This window comes from Aedes aegypti, chromosome 3, assembly GCF_002204515.2.
Source record: "Aedes aegypti strain LVP_AGWG chromosome 3, AaegL5.0 Primary Assembly, whole genome shotgun sequence".
Classification (NCBI taxonomy): Eukaryota; Metazoa; Arthropoda; class Insecta; order Diptera; family Culicidae; genus Aedes; species Aedes aegypti.
This window is the reverse complement of record NC_035109.1, coordinates 210,683,523-210,701,098: the sequence shown is the minus strand read 5'-3', so window position 1 is coordinate 210,701,098 and position 17,576 is coordinate 210,683,523. Positions and strand designations below refer to the sequence as shown.

The 17,576-nt window shown below is 43.1% G+C and overlaps 1 protein-coding gene across 1 annotated transcript in view; it reads left to right on the top strand.

Moving 5' to 3' along the window:
* Positions 1–17,149, top strand: part of LOC5572137 (zinc finger protein 2 homolog) — a 109,222-nt gene extending 92,073 nt beyond the window's left edge. The window contains exons 2-3 of the mRNA XM_021852086.1: positions 7,227–7,548; positions 15,597–17,149. Of these exons, the coding sequence (XP_021707778.1) occupies positions 7,227–7,548; positions 15,597–16,835 (1,561 nt within the window). The 3' untranslated portion in view covers positions 16,836–17,149. The remainder of the gene's footprint in view (positions 1–7,226; positions 7,549–15,596) is intronic.
* Positions 17,150–17,576: the final 427 nt, after the last annotated feature.

Genomic DNA, 17,576 nt, shown 5'->3' with positions numbered 1-17,576 from the left:
AGCGGGAAATAGAACATTTTTCTACAGTAATTTTGGGTTGCCGTTTGCTCTACTTTTTCTTATCTTGGCTGGTGAAGAGTCATCGATAGGCCACCTGGGTAGGCTACCTACATCGTGCTAAAGGGACTGCCTCCTAGGTGCTGACACGATACAGCATTGTCCGTTTGTTTCAGCAACGTTTGATGACCATCACAACCATCTATCTTTATCAGGGCTTTGGTTCTCAACAGTTTCAAGTTTTTCCGGACATGCAACTATGCCGAGCCGTCATACGCTAGCGGGTATTAATAATACTTTTTTAGTCGATTAGAGCTAGTATCAATCATTTGTTTCAAATCTGGAATGATTTGGTAGCTCTGCTACGCTCACGTCAATATCAGAATGAACATATGCAGATGTCATCAACGGGGCCGCTGACGTACACCTGAATGATGCAACTTTATCTTGCGGCTTTCTTACTTAATGTCCAGCTCACTGAAGTTTGCCTATCTAATTCGCTAAATAGTTTTCGCTCCTGTTCTCAAACAAATGTGCCTAGAGAGCCTAGAATAAGCGTTTTTTACAGGGCACAGTGCTTGCATTCATCGTTGCTCTGTTTGCATTATTATTGAAAACTGATTTAGTTTTCGAAACACTTTCCAGTGTTGTGCGATAAAGGATCGCGAGGTGTTTCGGCGAAGTTGGTAATTAAATAATGGATCTATAACATCAGATAAGCCTTTATCAAGCAACAGTGTAGAAATGTCATTTCCCTTTGCAAGTTGCTCGTTACGTAATCCATAAAAGGAGATATTCACAGCCAGTACACGTGTGTTATCATTATTATCATACATCACAAGTGTTACATGGCTCTTCAACAAAATCATCTACATCTCCATCAAGCACTGCTTCAGCACCAACATATCTGAACTTGCTTCTTTCTCTACATGCAACCATATACGTTTGGGTAGAGTACATGGCATTACAAGCTTATCCTAAATGTCCATCTTTAAAATAGTGAAGCCCTGCTTTATTGTACTGCGATCGATTTCAATAAAGTCATCGTCTGCTAAATCAAGAAGTATATGCGCAAAACGCAGTATTGAACAGTCAATTCTGAAGAACATCTCGTTTCATTCCATGTAACCCGACAGCCTTGCGAGTTTGTCGGGAACAAGTAAAAATGGCTTACGCACCACTCCCGAGGGAGACCACTTACCGAGATTGAAAGGTTGCCCGACCGAACTGAGACCCTTCAGGGGAGGGTTCTGCTTTTTTTCTAAATGAATGCCCGAAAAGAACCACATAACAAGATTATAACAAATTCCTATCAACAGCAGTTAAAAATAACAGAACTTGATAAAATTTTGCTATTAAGATGGCTTTGTTCTCAACTTTTTATATTTTAAGTAACACATTTATAACAACATTTGTTATATTTCTGACATCGCATTTATAAGTTTGTTGCAAATAACATCCGATGCCATAAACAGTAACATAGTTTGCAATAATTTTGTTATTTTGTAACATCCTTGCAATACATTCTGTAATAATTTTGATATAATTGTAACAGGGTTTGTTATATTTTAGTTTAATTTGGTGCAATTTTTGCTAGAATTTTTGTTATTTTAACTACTAATGGTACATGTTTTGTAATAACTGGTGATATAAAAAAATCATATCAGGGGAACACATTCTGTTATAATCTTGTTTCTTCCGTCTGGTCGGGTGGGCGGTAAACAAGCTGGCTGATCAGGGAAACGAGATGCCTCACGATCAAAGTCGTGCGAATAAAGAAATTAGAGGGCGTAAAGGTGATTTTCGCCGACGACAAAGTAGTGCTCGCGATGGTTATCATCACGGGAAAACAAGACTCAAACACCTCGAACGAATCTTCGTTCGATTAAAAAGCTGTCTGGTTGATTTCGGAGTCAACCTCTCCAGAAAATGACCAAAAATAACAAAAAACGACACGAAACGTGAATATCCCTTTACATTTACCACTCTAGATTTCTCCCAAAAAATAGCTGTTCAAACAATTTTAGACTGCAGTGTAATCATCTATTCAAACGCCTTTATCTGAACTTTAAAAGACACCGACACGTTAATGCTTCCAGTGGGCGATTTGCCCTTTGAAGGAAGCACCCCACTAGACAAAGGACTAGTGGCACAGTCGAAAAACCTTCCTGAGTTTTCCGAACTGAAGCGGGAATCGAACCCACACCCCTTGACCCGATGCGACTAAATGCTTGGTAACACTAACCGCACGGCCACAAAGCCCACAATGAACTTCAACCGGTAATTCATTCTGTTTCTTCCATCAGCTTCACTTCTACTTTATCGACAATTCAGTTTCTCTTCATATGTACAATCTTAAACTCTAGGCCTATTCTACTACTGCATTCCCTCTTTACTCTAGCTATTCTCTTTCTCTCTTTTGTGCGGTAAATTCATTTGTGTGCGGTGCGACGGGTGGTGTCCATTCGGGGGTTAAATTTATGTTGCCGACTACCGACGTATAAACGGGACGAACGGTAGGGCCGAAATGAACGGTATGGCCAAACTAGCGGTTAATCTCTGGCTAGGGGCGAAATTCACCATGCGCAGGGTGATAGAAAATGAGTGCTCACGGTTTGAATTTACTTGCGTGGAGGCATCGGCGGTTGCGGCTGTTGCTGCGGCAATTCACGTGGCCGACACGCGGTTCTCCTCTGGACTTCGCTACTGCTACTCACTCATCGGGTTGCCGTCCTCAATGGCGCCTCACACGGGATTCGTGGTCTGGCTCGACGGGGTACAGTCGTCACCAACGATGGCTCAATCGGTAGCGTGCGTGACTCTCATGCGGGGGTCACCGGTTCGAAACCGGTTCGTGACGATCGACGGAACTTTCTCTGAATATCGGTCCGAAACCGACTCGCTCGCTGTTGCTGCCCTGCCAAGGGCGCGGGTTGATGGTACGCATGCCCTCTCCGGCCCACGTGTACCGCCGGGAAAAATCCGAAGCTGGAATGCGGGGTCGAAACCGGTCGCTAACTTGGGGGGCGTGGTGTGACGGGCCTTGCAGCTTTCCACGAATCTATTTGAAAAGAACGTCGAACAATACGGGACATTCAGAATTTGCACCTATCACACTATTCAACACCTGAATTACCTGTCGCATCAAATGGTCAACACTCGCACTATAATCGCCAAGATATCACACTAGCACTTAACTTTGAACTAGCTAAATCTACTTGAGGGAAAATTTTGAAGAAAGATCTATATCAGTAAAATTCAAAGGCTTTTCACGTTCACTTTTAGTTCACCTGAACTATCACACCACGGAGCGGTTAAACTGAACTTGGACCGCTCTCGCCTCTTCCGCAGACCAGAACGAAGTGAAAGAGTCAAGTTCAAGGATCCTCATAATAGGCGCTAGATTTGCAAATTTTCGTCGCCGGAATTACGCGAAATCTACGAAGTAGAATTTCGCGAAGGTCAAAAATCGCCTTTACGCATACTACTTTCTCTACCCGTCGGGAGAAAGCATTCAATTTCCCTAAGTGAGCACGATCATCCAACTCGCTGCCCACCCGAAGTTTTATAAAAAGCTTAGGGGGTCAACGATATTTGAACCCAGGTCGATGCCCGAGCCTAGATCACGGTCTTCTGCAAAAAGATCGCTTGGCTATCGATTTACGCTCAGCGCCAGAATCGAACAGGGAACACCGTCAGCAACCACATCCAACGATGTTCTGCTCTGGTCAGCCGCTTAGAAGTCGGATCGTAAATCGTGCAATGAAACCGACTGAGATTAGGCACTGTTTAAAGAGGTCACAATTCCTACACATTTTGGTCCTTTTTCCAGCTTGACTTACGTCGGTTGTCGACACGTGCACAAAATCACTTCTCCCTCCACATGCAATACAGCCGAGCAAATCCGATGCAGTCGAAATGCACCCAAATATCGGTGGACACCGGTGGGGTGGCAACTGTGTAAGAATATTTTTGAAAACAAGATTAAAGCAAGATTGAAAACCAGGCCCTTAGCGGATTAATCCACCTTGGTGCTTGATTGTGCTCTGCTCCGCAGGCTGGCTGGGCTCCGTAGGGCTTTGACCTACGACTGGCCGACAGCTAGCGGGAAACCTAAAGCGAAATTTCGGCAATCCAACTTTTAGATTGGCGCCTCAGCTGAGATTTTTCCAACGAGACTTTTATTGTTTCGGGCATTCGTTGTTTTGCTGGAGGTTTTTGTGGTCCCACTGGGAAGAAACGTTACACGTTTTAGTAGGTTTTTTCAGTGCTATTGCAATATTTTAATAAGGATTATATTGAATTTTTAAGCCAAAAACTTAAAATCAAGATTTCTTCCTCCTAGGGATTTTTTAAAAAAATTGACCCAGAGGTGCAGAATGATCTCAGAAATCGAGCCCTGTGCTCAGATTTGATGGACATTTTATTTTGCATAATAACGGTCTGTCGGAGCACCGTGAAGCTGGTTTTCGTGAGGGCCGTTCGACAACGGACCAGATGTTTAGCTTGCGAATGGTCCTAGATAAATTCCGGGAATATAACAAGCAGACTCACCATCTGTTTATTGATTTCAAGGTGGCGTACGACTCAGTGAAAAGAAATGAGCTTTGGCAGATAATGTCTGAACATGATTTTCCGGCGAAACTAATTAAGCTGATACGTGCTACGCTGCATGGCTCGAAATCAACGACGTTCCCCGCGAAGTAAAAAGACGTATTGCGGCTGCGAATATGGCCTTTTACGGACTACGTAACCAGCTTAGGTCCCGCAGCTTGCAAACGGAAACTAAATTCGCCCTATACAAAACATTGATTCTTCCGGTGGCTCTCTACGAGCACGAGGCGTGGACGTTGAAAGAGTCAGACCGGAAAGCTCTCGGTGTTTTCGAGCGTAAAGTGCTGCGGATAATACTCGGTGGGAAACTCAAAAATGGTGTATGGCGCAGACGCATGAATCACGAGTTGTATCAAATGTACAAAGATGCGAATTTTATCAAGCGTGTAAAATACAGCAGACTTCAGTGGGCTGGTCACTGAGTGCGAATGTCGGAAGAAATAATTGCGAAAATAATATTCAGCAGGGAACCAGGTAGAGGTCGGCGGCTTCGGGGAAGACCACGAATACGCTGGCTGTACGCATTCTTCAACTGCTTGCATTCGCCGTCGTACCAGTTGCTTCTCTGATTCGGGGCCACTGAACCTAGTGCTGCTGAAGTGCAATGCTGTTGTTGCGGTGCTACCGTTTTGATTCATATTACGGACACTTAAGGCCTTAGTGAAGTATAACTCAGCATAGAGCGTACAAAATAGATCATTCTGTATGATTTCTTAGCGTTATCGAGCGTTGGAAGAACTTAACTTTCGAATGGTAGGTAAAGAATACGCTTCCGCTACTTGAATAATTTTAAATTAATCGAAATGTGTGGCCTTTTCATGATTTTTATTCCGGATGCTTCCTCACTTTTGACTCATATTCCGGACAGTTTGATTCGAATTCCGGACAGCTCATGGAAATCATTGATAGAAAAGTCAAACCATCAGTTGAAGTCATCAAGCCGCTAAAGAGACGTCTTAGGCAGTTGGACATTATAAATTTGCATAGATTTTTACGGAAAAAGTTTATTAAAACGAGCCTCGAAAGTGAGAACTTTTGAACAGCAAAAATTGAAAAATTTCGTGTGAAATGTTTCCCATACAAAGTAGAGTGTCCGGAATTTGAACTAACACTAGGACGATCGCGCTGATGGGGCTACCACCTTGGATTTAACTGTTCGCGATTCAGCATTTCTTGCTCAGCCGCTGGATACCAGAGCAGACGCTGTTTGAGCCGCACCTCCTGGTGAACCAGTGCCCAGTGTAGTGCACGAGCTAAGTACACAATCCTTAGCTGGTGGTCGTTGTCATTGTTTGACCCGTGGAAACGTAAGGTTGGAACTTGTGAGGACACAACTCTGGCAAGCACACCATCCCAGTTGTCGACTCACCGTTTTGCCCTTCATATGCACCACAACCCCTAAAAGTGCACGCCTGTGATCAAAGACCAATATGAGAATCCTCCTTCGCCTACTAACTAAAACGACAAATTATTGGATTTGAACCCTCCGGTGTGTGTGACCGGAATGAGTCGAAGAAAAAAATCGCACCCTTTGGTAATCTGCGAGGGTTGCAAAGAAAAAAATTAAGATGAAAAATTCCTCCATAATTCAGGAGGCCAGCTAGTGCTGTTACGCACCACCACCAACACCACTCTAAGGAATGTAATATCGACAGCAGTAAATTATGTATCATTCTCGTTCCATTGCCACCAAACGGTTTCAATGTAGGACCATAAATCATCGCTCAAGAAGGAAGAGGAATGCTGCTTGCGATGTAGGGAAAATGGGTCTATTTGCCAATTTCTGGGGGAATCGAATTCGGGATGTTAATTATGATGGGTGACAGAAGGTTAATTTGTACCAACAAATTTATTGCGGATTGTGGAAACGTATTCATTGTTTTACAATCAAACACAGTATATGATAATAAAGACAAACAATCTAAAGGAATACTAAACTTTTACTTCATTTTCATATTCGTCATTTTAACCAAATTATCAAAAAAATGTGAGCTCCGAAAATATTTTAAAAACTATTTTTTAATATTTAAGAAAAAAATAATTTGGACCACATAGCATTTATAAACTCCTTTGAAATTTGTAAACGAACTGTGCGATAATCCATAATCAATTAAATTTGTGATAAAAAGCGAGCTGTGATTATGTTATCTGCCTTTCAATAAGTGAAATTTTCTGTTTGCGATTTTCATTGATTTCATGCGATCCGAAAAATCTGAAATATTAATGTTGTGCTCAGAAATCGTTAAACTTTTTTTTATAAAATTTCGGAAAAAAAATCCTATTCGACACAAATTTTATTTATTGATAAACTACCCATATGACCCCGAAAATCAATTTTGAAAGTTCACATCAGCGTATCCGACTGGATTGGCTTTCCCCGAGAAAGTAATAATACAATTTAGCAAACCCTGTCGAGATAGATGGCGAAATTATACGACTATTCCCAAAGCACTAACGATTTCGTTCGCCCACACCGGGTGATGGACTTTTGTCGTCCGTAATCCGAAGCCAAGTCTAAAGTCACTGAAATGATATTAAACTTACCCTTAAATGGTTTCTGATGGTCATTTATATGTGTCATATTTCATATTTCTTCCCTTCTTTCCAAATTGCAGGCTCTACCTCGTGTACGTGCCCCATACGGTCGACTGTACACCTGCTGTCCAGCTTTCTACGCTCGAGTATGCTACCGTGGAAATTGTCAATGGCATCCGAGTTCCACTGGATGGGCCTGGTCCTGTTGCTTCGATACAGCAACAGCAGGCACTGACGGAAGAGAATGTGGTCCAGCAGCAGATGAAATTTGGGAGAAAACCCGATCGCACCAACTTGCATACACACGCACCGGCAATCGATCCAAATAAGGAATTTCAGCTTAGGGAACGATTGTTGAAGGACAATTGGGTCGTTAAAGATGACTTTGTCGGATCAATTGAGGTGAGCTATTAGTGTTTTACAAAATATTATTCAAATAGTCAAAGCGCCCTCTTTATTATTTTAGAAGCTTTTTTATATCTAAGGTAATCCACTTATGTTTAATTTTCTGTAATTTGTATAATTTTCTAGAAATGCGCTAAAAAAATATGAATTATTGCATGAAAAGACAAACTTTAAACTTTGAATATTATTTTCTCAATACCTACTTTTTCTATTTGGGACAGTTATGCCATTCTGGGCGATGAATTGTTTGCTTATGGGGTTCTGCACAAAAATAATCCTCTCTCTTTCACTCTTCCATAAAATTTGTAAACAACAAGGCCATTAAAAGTCAAAATCCCATGCAAAATCAAAACAATGCATAGCCCTATGGACCAATGCACGAATTCACTATTTGACGTTTGAGCGGTGCCGTGTTATTTATGTGACCATGGAAACCAGCGGTGCCGAACGCTAAAACGTCAAATAATGAACTCGTGCATTGGTCCAGTGTTGAGAGATTTAGAGATGTTTGTCATGAATTGCATTAAGAATCATCGCACAAATAACTTATTTTGCTTATATTCTGCATAATTTTCCTCTTGAACACAATCCACGTTCTGCAGTCGCTATTTGAGTTGAAAGTTCATATAGTACCCAGGAGGCAAACGATTCTGTAGTTGTAACCTCCTAAATAAATAATAATAATAAATATAGTATCCGTTATGCCATTATTTTTTAATATGGGACTGTACCATCTTCAAATTTTTACACAACATTTTTAAACAAACTGCGTTAATTTTTACATATTCATATATATTAAAAATAAATGTTGCGGTCGAAAAAGGTGTTGATCTGAAAATCCGTATCGGACAATTTTGCTTTCATGGACAGTCCAATTGGCGAAGTATCTTTTAACCTTTCAAACACGATAAACGAGATGAAAATTTTTGTGTTTTATAAAAAGTCTAATTTAGTATAGTCCTTTTTCTCTAAGAGAGCATCTTGCTAACTCATAATATGACATGACTAGACATATGCAAACAAAATGTTCCAAGAAGTCAGCCTTGGACTAACCCTTTCCGATTCTGATTTCCCTGATGTAATTCGGATTACCCTATTTTTATTGTTTTTCGCTATGGTAATAATAAATATAAATCCAATTTGTTTGGCTTGTTTTTTACTTAATCATTTATTCCTCAGGATCATGCTCCGTTAGGCATAACGGAGCCGAATTAATTTGATTTTGTTTTTTTTACAAAATCACATTTGCTTTTTAACGTTTTGGGGAACCGTAACACTTGCGGTTTGGTCGAGGTTAGAGAAAAAACTATGTCTCATACACAAGTTTAAGCATATTTTGCAAGCTCGGTGGAATGAATAACGAAAAACGATATTACATTATAGTTTAAATTTCATTTAAACATCGTCAAAACCAGTATTTTATTCAACTTAACGACATGTAGCTCAAAATTGCGACGTGCTTTAAAATTTCTGAGAGCCGCCAGGGATTCAGTAGCCCAAAAAATGGCGAAATGACTATTTTTGTTTCGCTGTGTAACTTATCGAAAAGCGAGTATGATTTTAAATTGAATACATTTCTTTGCACTCACACATGCTTTTTATATTGTATTCGTAAACTACTTAGATAACAAATTGTCTGCAATATGGATGAAGACACTTTTTGAGTACCTGATTTATTTATTCCTCCATTTTTCAGTGGTCTACGGTGTGCCTTATATATATCTTTGGATAATGTTTCTCGAATACCTCAAAAATAAAAGTAACATCAAGTGGTAACAATAATAGGGAGACTTACGGCTTTGGCACCTTGTGACTATTATCGGCAACCAAATTTCAAACGCCAAGTACACAGTATTTTACTATCAAAACACACCAATGAAAACATTCAGATGATTCTTCGTTCTGTCAGCTACCCGCTAACGAGATTTCTGAGGCGGAACAAACAATTTCGTCAAAGATGTCAGCAATTCAAATGAACACGCCTCAAAATGCGACTGATTTGGAGCTGCCAAAGTGATTTGTTTGCAGCTCTTATGGGAAAGCAGCCGAACGGAATGAGGCTGCCGACAATAGTCACACTGACAAGAGATGTTCGCTGCGTTGTAATAACGTTTCCAAAAAGCTTTTAACGAGTCTGTCGGTGTGAATCGATAGAGGATTTATCAGCACATAATGTAAACAAACATGTAATTTGTCTGCTGATGTCCGAAAAAATCACAAGAGAAGCACGACATCGGCTTAGACTGCCGAGAAGACGTAAGTTTCCCTTCTTTGTTACCGGCGGGTAACATTTGCTTGCAATTAATTAGGAGTGCAAGGAAATTAGGGAATATATTGTAAAGTTAAAGCGAAACCCTAACGGTCAATTTATACTTCCCACCTGGGCGTGATGCGTATGAAGAGCAAAACTGGGTGCATGAGTGTGGTGGGTGATCGCCTCCACTGAACGATAGCTGGGTGTGGGCGGAAATAGAGGCACGAGCGGGTATTCGGTTAATTGTGGAGGGAAAAGGCGCGATCGGATGAAATTGAAGAGTCAGTAGATAACCAACAGGCAATCGAGCACAAGGTTTCTGAGCCCAAGCAACAAACTCGGAGTGATAATAACCACCCACGTGGGTCAAGGAGAAACGCTGTGCCAAGTATTAGCGTCCGATTTTTATCGAACCGTCGGTCATCCCCGGGATCGCAAAGTACGTTCCGGCCGATTGGACCCGCAAACTAAGAGCTACGGCCGTCATCTACGAAGCATCCATTTGCGGAGAGGTACTCTATCACCCGAGAACGGGGACCTCGTACGGAATTCCACGTTAAGGCTAATCAAGTGCTGAGCGCTGTCATTACCACCTTCGGGAAGCGATCGACCCTTCTTCGTGCCATCCAGGGCTCCAACGGTGCCGCTGCCGCTGTTCACGCCTCCCACCTCCGCTGCCACACCGTTCATCATCGAAGCCACCCATTCTGTCGCCGTAGAAATCCTCCATCAAAGCCATCCCCTCGTCATCGTCGGGAATTCCCTGGCCAGTGAATCCAAGGGCTATTTACAACGCCTAATAAAACGGTTAGATTCCTGCACTCCGAAAACTCCCCCCGGTGCACACAACACCCTGAGACCCGGAACCAGAAGAGGCCGTGAGTGCCCACCCTGGAGGCTGCCGTTGGCTCTAGACCAGCAGCCTGGGGCTGTAGGGCGGTTTCCTTTTGAAACCGAGCAGTGAGGTTCCGGGGTCAAAAAGAGGTCTTATAACTTCTAGCTATCGTAAAATCAGCATGCTTTTCTCCTTCAGTAAGCTTTTTAACCAGGTCATTTTGAACAGAATGATGCACAGTAAAAAAAAATAAATTAATATCAGCCGACGTAATTTTCGGCTTTGTATCGAGAATCGGACTACCGTAAAACGGAGTAAGTTTGATAATGCGGTTTTCAGAGGTAGTGATTTTTTTGGTCGGTACGTTTTGGCGGCGGTTTTTGCGGCACGCAAAGTAAAGTACAAGTGGATACCAAATGGCAGACGTTTTGAAACTTTATTTCGTACGGCTGAATAACAGTAACTGGCAATCGTGGAGTTTCCGGATGCAGATGCCCCTCATTCGGGAGGCACTTTGGCATGTGATTAACGCTGAAAAACCAAAGGAGCCGAACGACGACTGGGCGCGTACAGTCTGTCGAAGAAGAAAGAAAGTGCAAAGGAGGCGTGGCAATCACTAAAAGCGTACCATGAAAAGCCAAATATGTCGTCACGAGTGTCACTTCTAATAAGATTGTGTTCCATTAACCTTTCCGAAGGCGGTGATATGGAGGGACATCTCGTCGCGTTGGATTGGCTTGAAAATGTTGGAAAAAAAAACTGGATGACTCGTTAAAAGTTGCAATGATTTTGCGTCGTTTGTCTAGTTCGTTTGACAGTTTAGTGATGGCTTTAGAAAGCCGGACGCGGACATTACAATCGATCTCGGATGCGCACCAATGGCGTGCGTATCGGGTGCCCGATAAATCCGTCAGTGAAAAGGCAATGGACTCGAACACAAAACGCGATAACGAAAAAGTGTGTTTCTTCTGTAAAAAGCCGGGACATTTTTGGAAGAATTGCCGGAAGTTTTTGGCACTTCAGAAGAGCGGAGGTAGTGATTCGAAGCAGGACGATAAACCAGCGCCTCCGAAGGCCAAGCAAGTCCAGAAAACGAGTGAGCCGTTGTGTTTTATTGCGGGACATACAGTGAAAAATGCGTGGATTACGGACAATGGGGCGTCTTGCCACATAACTAGTGACAGAAGCTTCTTTACGTCATTGACGGAGCGTGCTGGAGCAGATGTTGTTCTCGCCGACGAGAACGTAACCAAAACGGTCGGTTCGGGTGGAGGTGTAATTCGCGGTATCGGTGGTGACGGAGAACCGGTAGACATTCGTATTACCGACGTGTTTTTTTATGCCGGGATTAGACGGTAGTCTGCTGTCGATCGGTAAGATGGCAAGCAAAGGACGTGAAGTGCGTCAAGTGGAAAACGATTGTGGCATCGCGAACAGCTCGGGCAATGTTATTGCGGTCTGTGAGCGATTCGGTAATCTGTATAAACTGAGTGAAGTGGAACGAGCAATGCAGTCGGTCGGTGAATGCCACAGTGAAATGTGTCGTCATTTGTGGTACCGACGATTTGGCCACCGTGATGTGGACGCAATCGTTAAGGTGAAGCGGGAAAAACTCGGAAGTGGTGTAAAAATGACGGAATGTCGAAGAGAAAAAATTTGTAAAACCTGCCTCGAGGGGAAGCTTACTCGAAAGCCGTTCCCCAGTGTTATAGATAAGAAATCGAAGAACACCCTGGATCTTGTCCACACTGACCTGTGCGAGTGGTTCGACAACGTCACGCGGAGCGGTAACCAGTATTTTATGACCATAGTCGCTTCACCGTTGTATACTTGCTGCGAGAAAAGTCGGCATTGTCGGCGAAAGAGGGCAAAGGAGTGGCGAAGCGGAAGAACCGCTCTCTGCAGGAGATGGCTTCATGCATGCTCCTAAATGCTGGCATGGAGAAGCGGTACTGGGACGAAGCTATCCGTACGGCAGCGTACTTGCAAAACCGGCTTCCCTCCAAAACTGTCGACGGAACACCGTATGAAAGATGGTACGGTAGCAAACCGTTGTTGGATCACTTGCGAGTGTTCGGGAGCGATGCGTATGTCCATATACCCGACGTTAAACGGAGCAATTTGGATCCTCGGTCGCGGAAACTGACGTTCGTTTGGTATGCGGAGGATCGGAAAGGATACCGATTCTTGGACCGTATGATAGATACAATAACGCTGAGCAGAGATGCTACCTTCGTCGAATGGGACAACGGCTCATCGCAGGTGGAACTCTAGAGCCGGAAGAACGCCAATCCAAACTGACAGAAGCAGCGACAGCGGTGTCGGTGAAAGATTCTGGAGAATCCGAAGAAGAGGGCTCCGACGTGTGTGAAAATGAAGAATTTGAAAGTTTCGATGAAGAGCATCCGATTCAGGAGAATTGGAATATAGACCAAGCACTTACCGTCCAGGAAGACGCGAGGAAAAACGCCCACCAAGTTAACGGATTACGTTGACGGAGTTGCTTTGACTGCCACAGAATCAACGACATTTCGTGAAACCATGGAGTCACCGGAGAAGAAATTTTGGATCGATGCCATGGAGGATGAGATGAAATCTCAAGACAACAACGCCAAGTGGGAACTTGCGGAGACACCGCCGAATCGTCAATTTATTGGAAGCCGGTGGGTCTTCAAAGTTAAGCGAAATGAGAAAGGTGGCATCGTAAAATACAAGGCGCGTGTTGTGGCCCAAGGCTACGCACAAAAGTTCGACGTAGACTACGACCAGGTCTATGTTTCTGTTGTTAGTCACATAGCTTTGCGGATGCTGCTGGCTGCGGCGGGTAGAAACAAATTCGTTCTGAGCCAGTTCGATATTAAAACTACCTTCCTATACGGGACCTTAGACGACGAAGTCTACATGAGAAGGCCGCCGGGTTTCGAAATGCCGGGGAAACAAAACCACGTTTGCAGGCTTTAGCGAAGTACATACGGGTTAAAGCAGTCCCTTCGCTGCTGGAGTGAGAAGCTCTCGGCGGTGCTTATGAAGCTAGGATTCCAGTGAAGCTCAACAAATCAATGCCTCTTCTTTAAAGCGATGCCGGATGAAAGAAGGATTTACGTGTTAGTCTACGTAGACGACATGTTGGTTACGGTGTCAGAACCATCAATGATCGACGATATCTACCGTGGATTGCAACAGTTCTTCCAGATTTCTGACCTTGGCCCACTATTTCTTGGGAATGGTGATAGTACAGGAGAACGGAATGTATTCCATCAGCCTGCGCAGTTACATTGTGCGAACGATTCGAAAGTTCGGGATGAGTGAAGCGATAGATACAGGGTTATAGGTTACTCAGACGCTGACTGAGCCGGAGATGTGTTCAGCCAGAAGTCAACGACCGGGTGTGTTCTACAACGGCGGTGCGATAAGCTGGATTAGCAGGAAGCAAAATTCGGTGACCCTGTCCTCTATGGAAACCGAATACTGTGTCTTGAGTGAAACCTGCCAAGAACTGCTTTGGATACGCGGTTAGCTCAAGAACTTCAAAGAAGAACAGCAACAACCAATTCTTGTTTTTGAGGATAATCAAAGTTGAGTTTTGTCAGCTCTGATCGGATGAGTAAGCGTTCATAGCACATTGAAACGCGTCAACATTTCGTTCAGGACCTTTGTGACCGCCGGGACATACGTTTGGAGTACTGCCCCTCAGATGCCATGATCGCGGACATCTTCACAAAGCTTCTTGTCGCAATCAAACATCATCGTTTTTCGGAGATGCTGGGACTCACGGATGGACGAGTTGAAGATTGAGGAGGAGTGTAGGAGTGCTGACAATCTCCATCTCTTAAGAACCACCCTATTGCCCATTGCACGGTGACGTCATCAGACAATCACTCTCTTTTCCTCCTTCGGAAAATCTGAAAACAACGGTGCCAGTTCCTGTCAAAATTGACAGGTACTGGCATCATTGTTTTCAAGTTTAGTTGAAGAGCGAAAGAGATAGAATTTCGCCGTGAAATGCCTAATATGAAGAAATCGGCGAGCGAGCAAAAACCTATTCTTCATCGGGCAATCCTTTTTCGCTCAACTCGACACAGGTCTACCGCTAAAAAGTAATTGAGAACTTTCATTCTGTGTTTGAACTGTATCCGAGCTATTACTTTTTTTTCAGCACATCCGAGAGAATGGTATTCCCACTGTCCTCCCAGCTCCAACAAAGAAGTCGTCAATAGATATCCCATACGTCATTTTGGCATACTTCATATTCACTTTGGCATGGAGAGGTTGTCTGAAACTTTGCAATAAGTGTAAGCGCTTCAGTACGACGCATATTGTGGCCAAATATGAGCTTAGTACAGTCATCTCTCGATATTGAAGGGACCATCGACTTAGGGAGGTATCGAGTTACAGAACACAAAACCAATGCAACTGCGATTCAAGGGACCATCGAGTTAGCCATGAAAACCAACTTTCACTATGATTCTCTAACTCGATATCGAGATACGGAATATCGAGTAAGGGAGAGTTAACTGTAGCTTAAAAAAACCACTGTCGGAGTGAATCAAAAGTGCCAAGAATAAAATCTGGCTCCTTATATTCATTACCATAATAATACCGAATTGAGATGTGCACAAAACCTGCACTACTGCACAATTCCTAACTAAGGTATAATACCAACCCGAGCAGAAGCGAAGTACTGATCATCAAAACGTGATATCAAGTTAATATATTTTTTTTAGATATCTATATCAAAATTTGCTGTAACTAAGCTTGTTTTGCCTGCTCTGGAAAATATGATACAAATAGATATGTACAAGTAATTCGTTCGTCCTCGGGTACGCGGGAAACTTTCGACATTTGAAACACCACTCCCAAATTTGTAATCACTCAACATATAATTCCAAGCTAAAACAAAATATTATGTTGTAATGTTATACCTAATAAAAAAAAATATTTCTACCTCGTTTACAGATTGACACTCGATTGGAATCGCAGTTTCATTCACCATTGGGCTATTTTACCTCCGATCGTTTACCAAAAATTATTGAAGATACGATAATAGAAGACTCCACTTCAAGCATCGACGAAGGAATTGGCCTCAGCGCGACAGATGATTCCGGGGATGATCAAAGTCTTCCGGATGACAACAACAACAGCCACCACAAGAACAGCAATAATCTCAACCCAGAAAGAAAGCACGATTGCCATGAGGAAGACGAAGATGAAGTCGATGGGAGGGACATTAATTTTGCGCTTATCAAGAGTAAGAAAAAGCGGAAGGCTAGCGATAATAAATCATACAAATGCGAAATCTGTGAGGAACTGTTTCCGAAGAAAAAACTGCTTCGTGACCATCTCGCTGTGCAACATCCGGGCCAAAGTCTAAACCGGTGTCACATCTGCGGAAAAACGTTCAAACTAAGATCAAATTTGCGCCAGCACTCGAGAATCCACACCGGAGAGCGCCCCTTTCGGTGTGACATTTGCGGGAAAACTTTCGTCCAAGGCAGTGCGTTGACCGTTCATAAGGAGCTTCACAAGGATAAAAAAGAACATCAGTGTGATGTGTGTAAGAAAGACTTCAAGTCCAAGTTTGCGTTTAAGAAGCATGAAAAAGTACACAAAGGACTAAGGCCTTTTATCTGTGATGTCTGTGGGAAATCTTTTACTCAGTCTTGTAATTTGAAAGCTCACCTTCAATTACACAATGGGACACATGCATTCAAGTGCTCAACATGCTTCAAAACATTTCGGTTTAAATCGCACTACGAGGACCATCTGATGACCCACACCAAGGACAAGAAGTACACGTGTTCCAAATGTGGTCGCAATTTTGCGTATAAAAACTCCTACCAGCGCCATATGCAACATATTCACAGGGATGAATCACCACACCAGTGCACTGTTTGTAGTAAAACTTTCGTAAAACTAAGCCACTTGACGTTCCACAAAAAGTCCCACCGAAAGGCCGGCTCGTTAATATGTGAAATTTGCGGTTTGGTGTTCGAGAAGGAGACCACCTTTGCCAAACACAACGAAACCGTTCACCGTGAAGAAGAGGAAGACCAACGGAGGCTGTTTAAATGTGTCATATGTAGCAAATCCTTCGAGGAGGAATCCGAACTGACGACACATTTCATGCTGCACGAGGCGGACGACTGTCCCTTCCAGTGTGGGATGTGTGGGATTTTGAACCTGAGTCAGGCGTAGGTAATTAGCAACCAAGAGGGGAAACGGAAACCTTTTGCACGCGCCCCTCAGTCAGTGGAGGTACTTTATGCATTCCTAGATAAGCAAAAGGAAAAGTGTTGTGATATGTGGAAATATTTAGGACTCTCTTATTGTACAACATTTAGATTAGGATAAGATTATTTTTAATTATGCACTCGCATCCACTAGGACAGATCCCCAAGCAAGGCAAGAACAAGCCAACTAAAAGGCAAAGGGATAAGAGAGTTGACTCTTCTGGGGCAATAATTTCATAAATTTAAATTACAATAAAGATCGTATTAGTCATATCTGGAAACCGTACCTTTGCTCTGGTTTTATTTTAATTTAATAAAAGCGTGTTCCTTCCGAAATCCCTTTGCACTGAAATTAGGAAACAGGTCTCCGGCCCATTTGCTGTTTATTGCAGTCCCTTCATCCCGCTTGCTGTAAGACAGTGGACGTCTACAAAGGAGCAACAGAAGAAACTATAGTGCTCCTTCCCATAGGAATTCCCCCACCATCGGTCGACGTCTTGGAATTATCTTTAGAGATTCATATGCGAAAGTCGAGCACACGCGTCATAGGTCATAAAATGTTAATGGCGTCTCATCCGTGTAAGTAAGACATGTACCCTAAACTCCACATCCAACGCAGCCAACACTAATGATCCAAGCCTGCCGTATGATGAAGACCTAATAGAATAATCGCCCAATATGGGCGTCTAGGGGACGGCACCTTTGT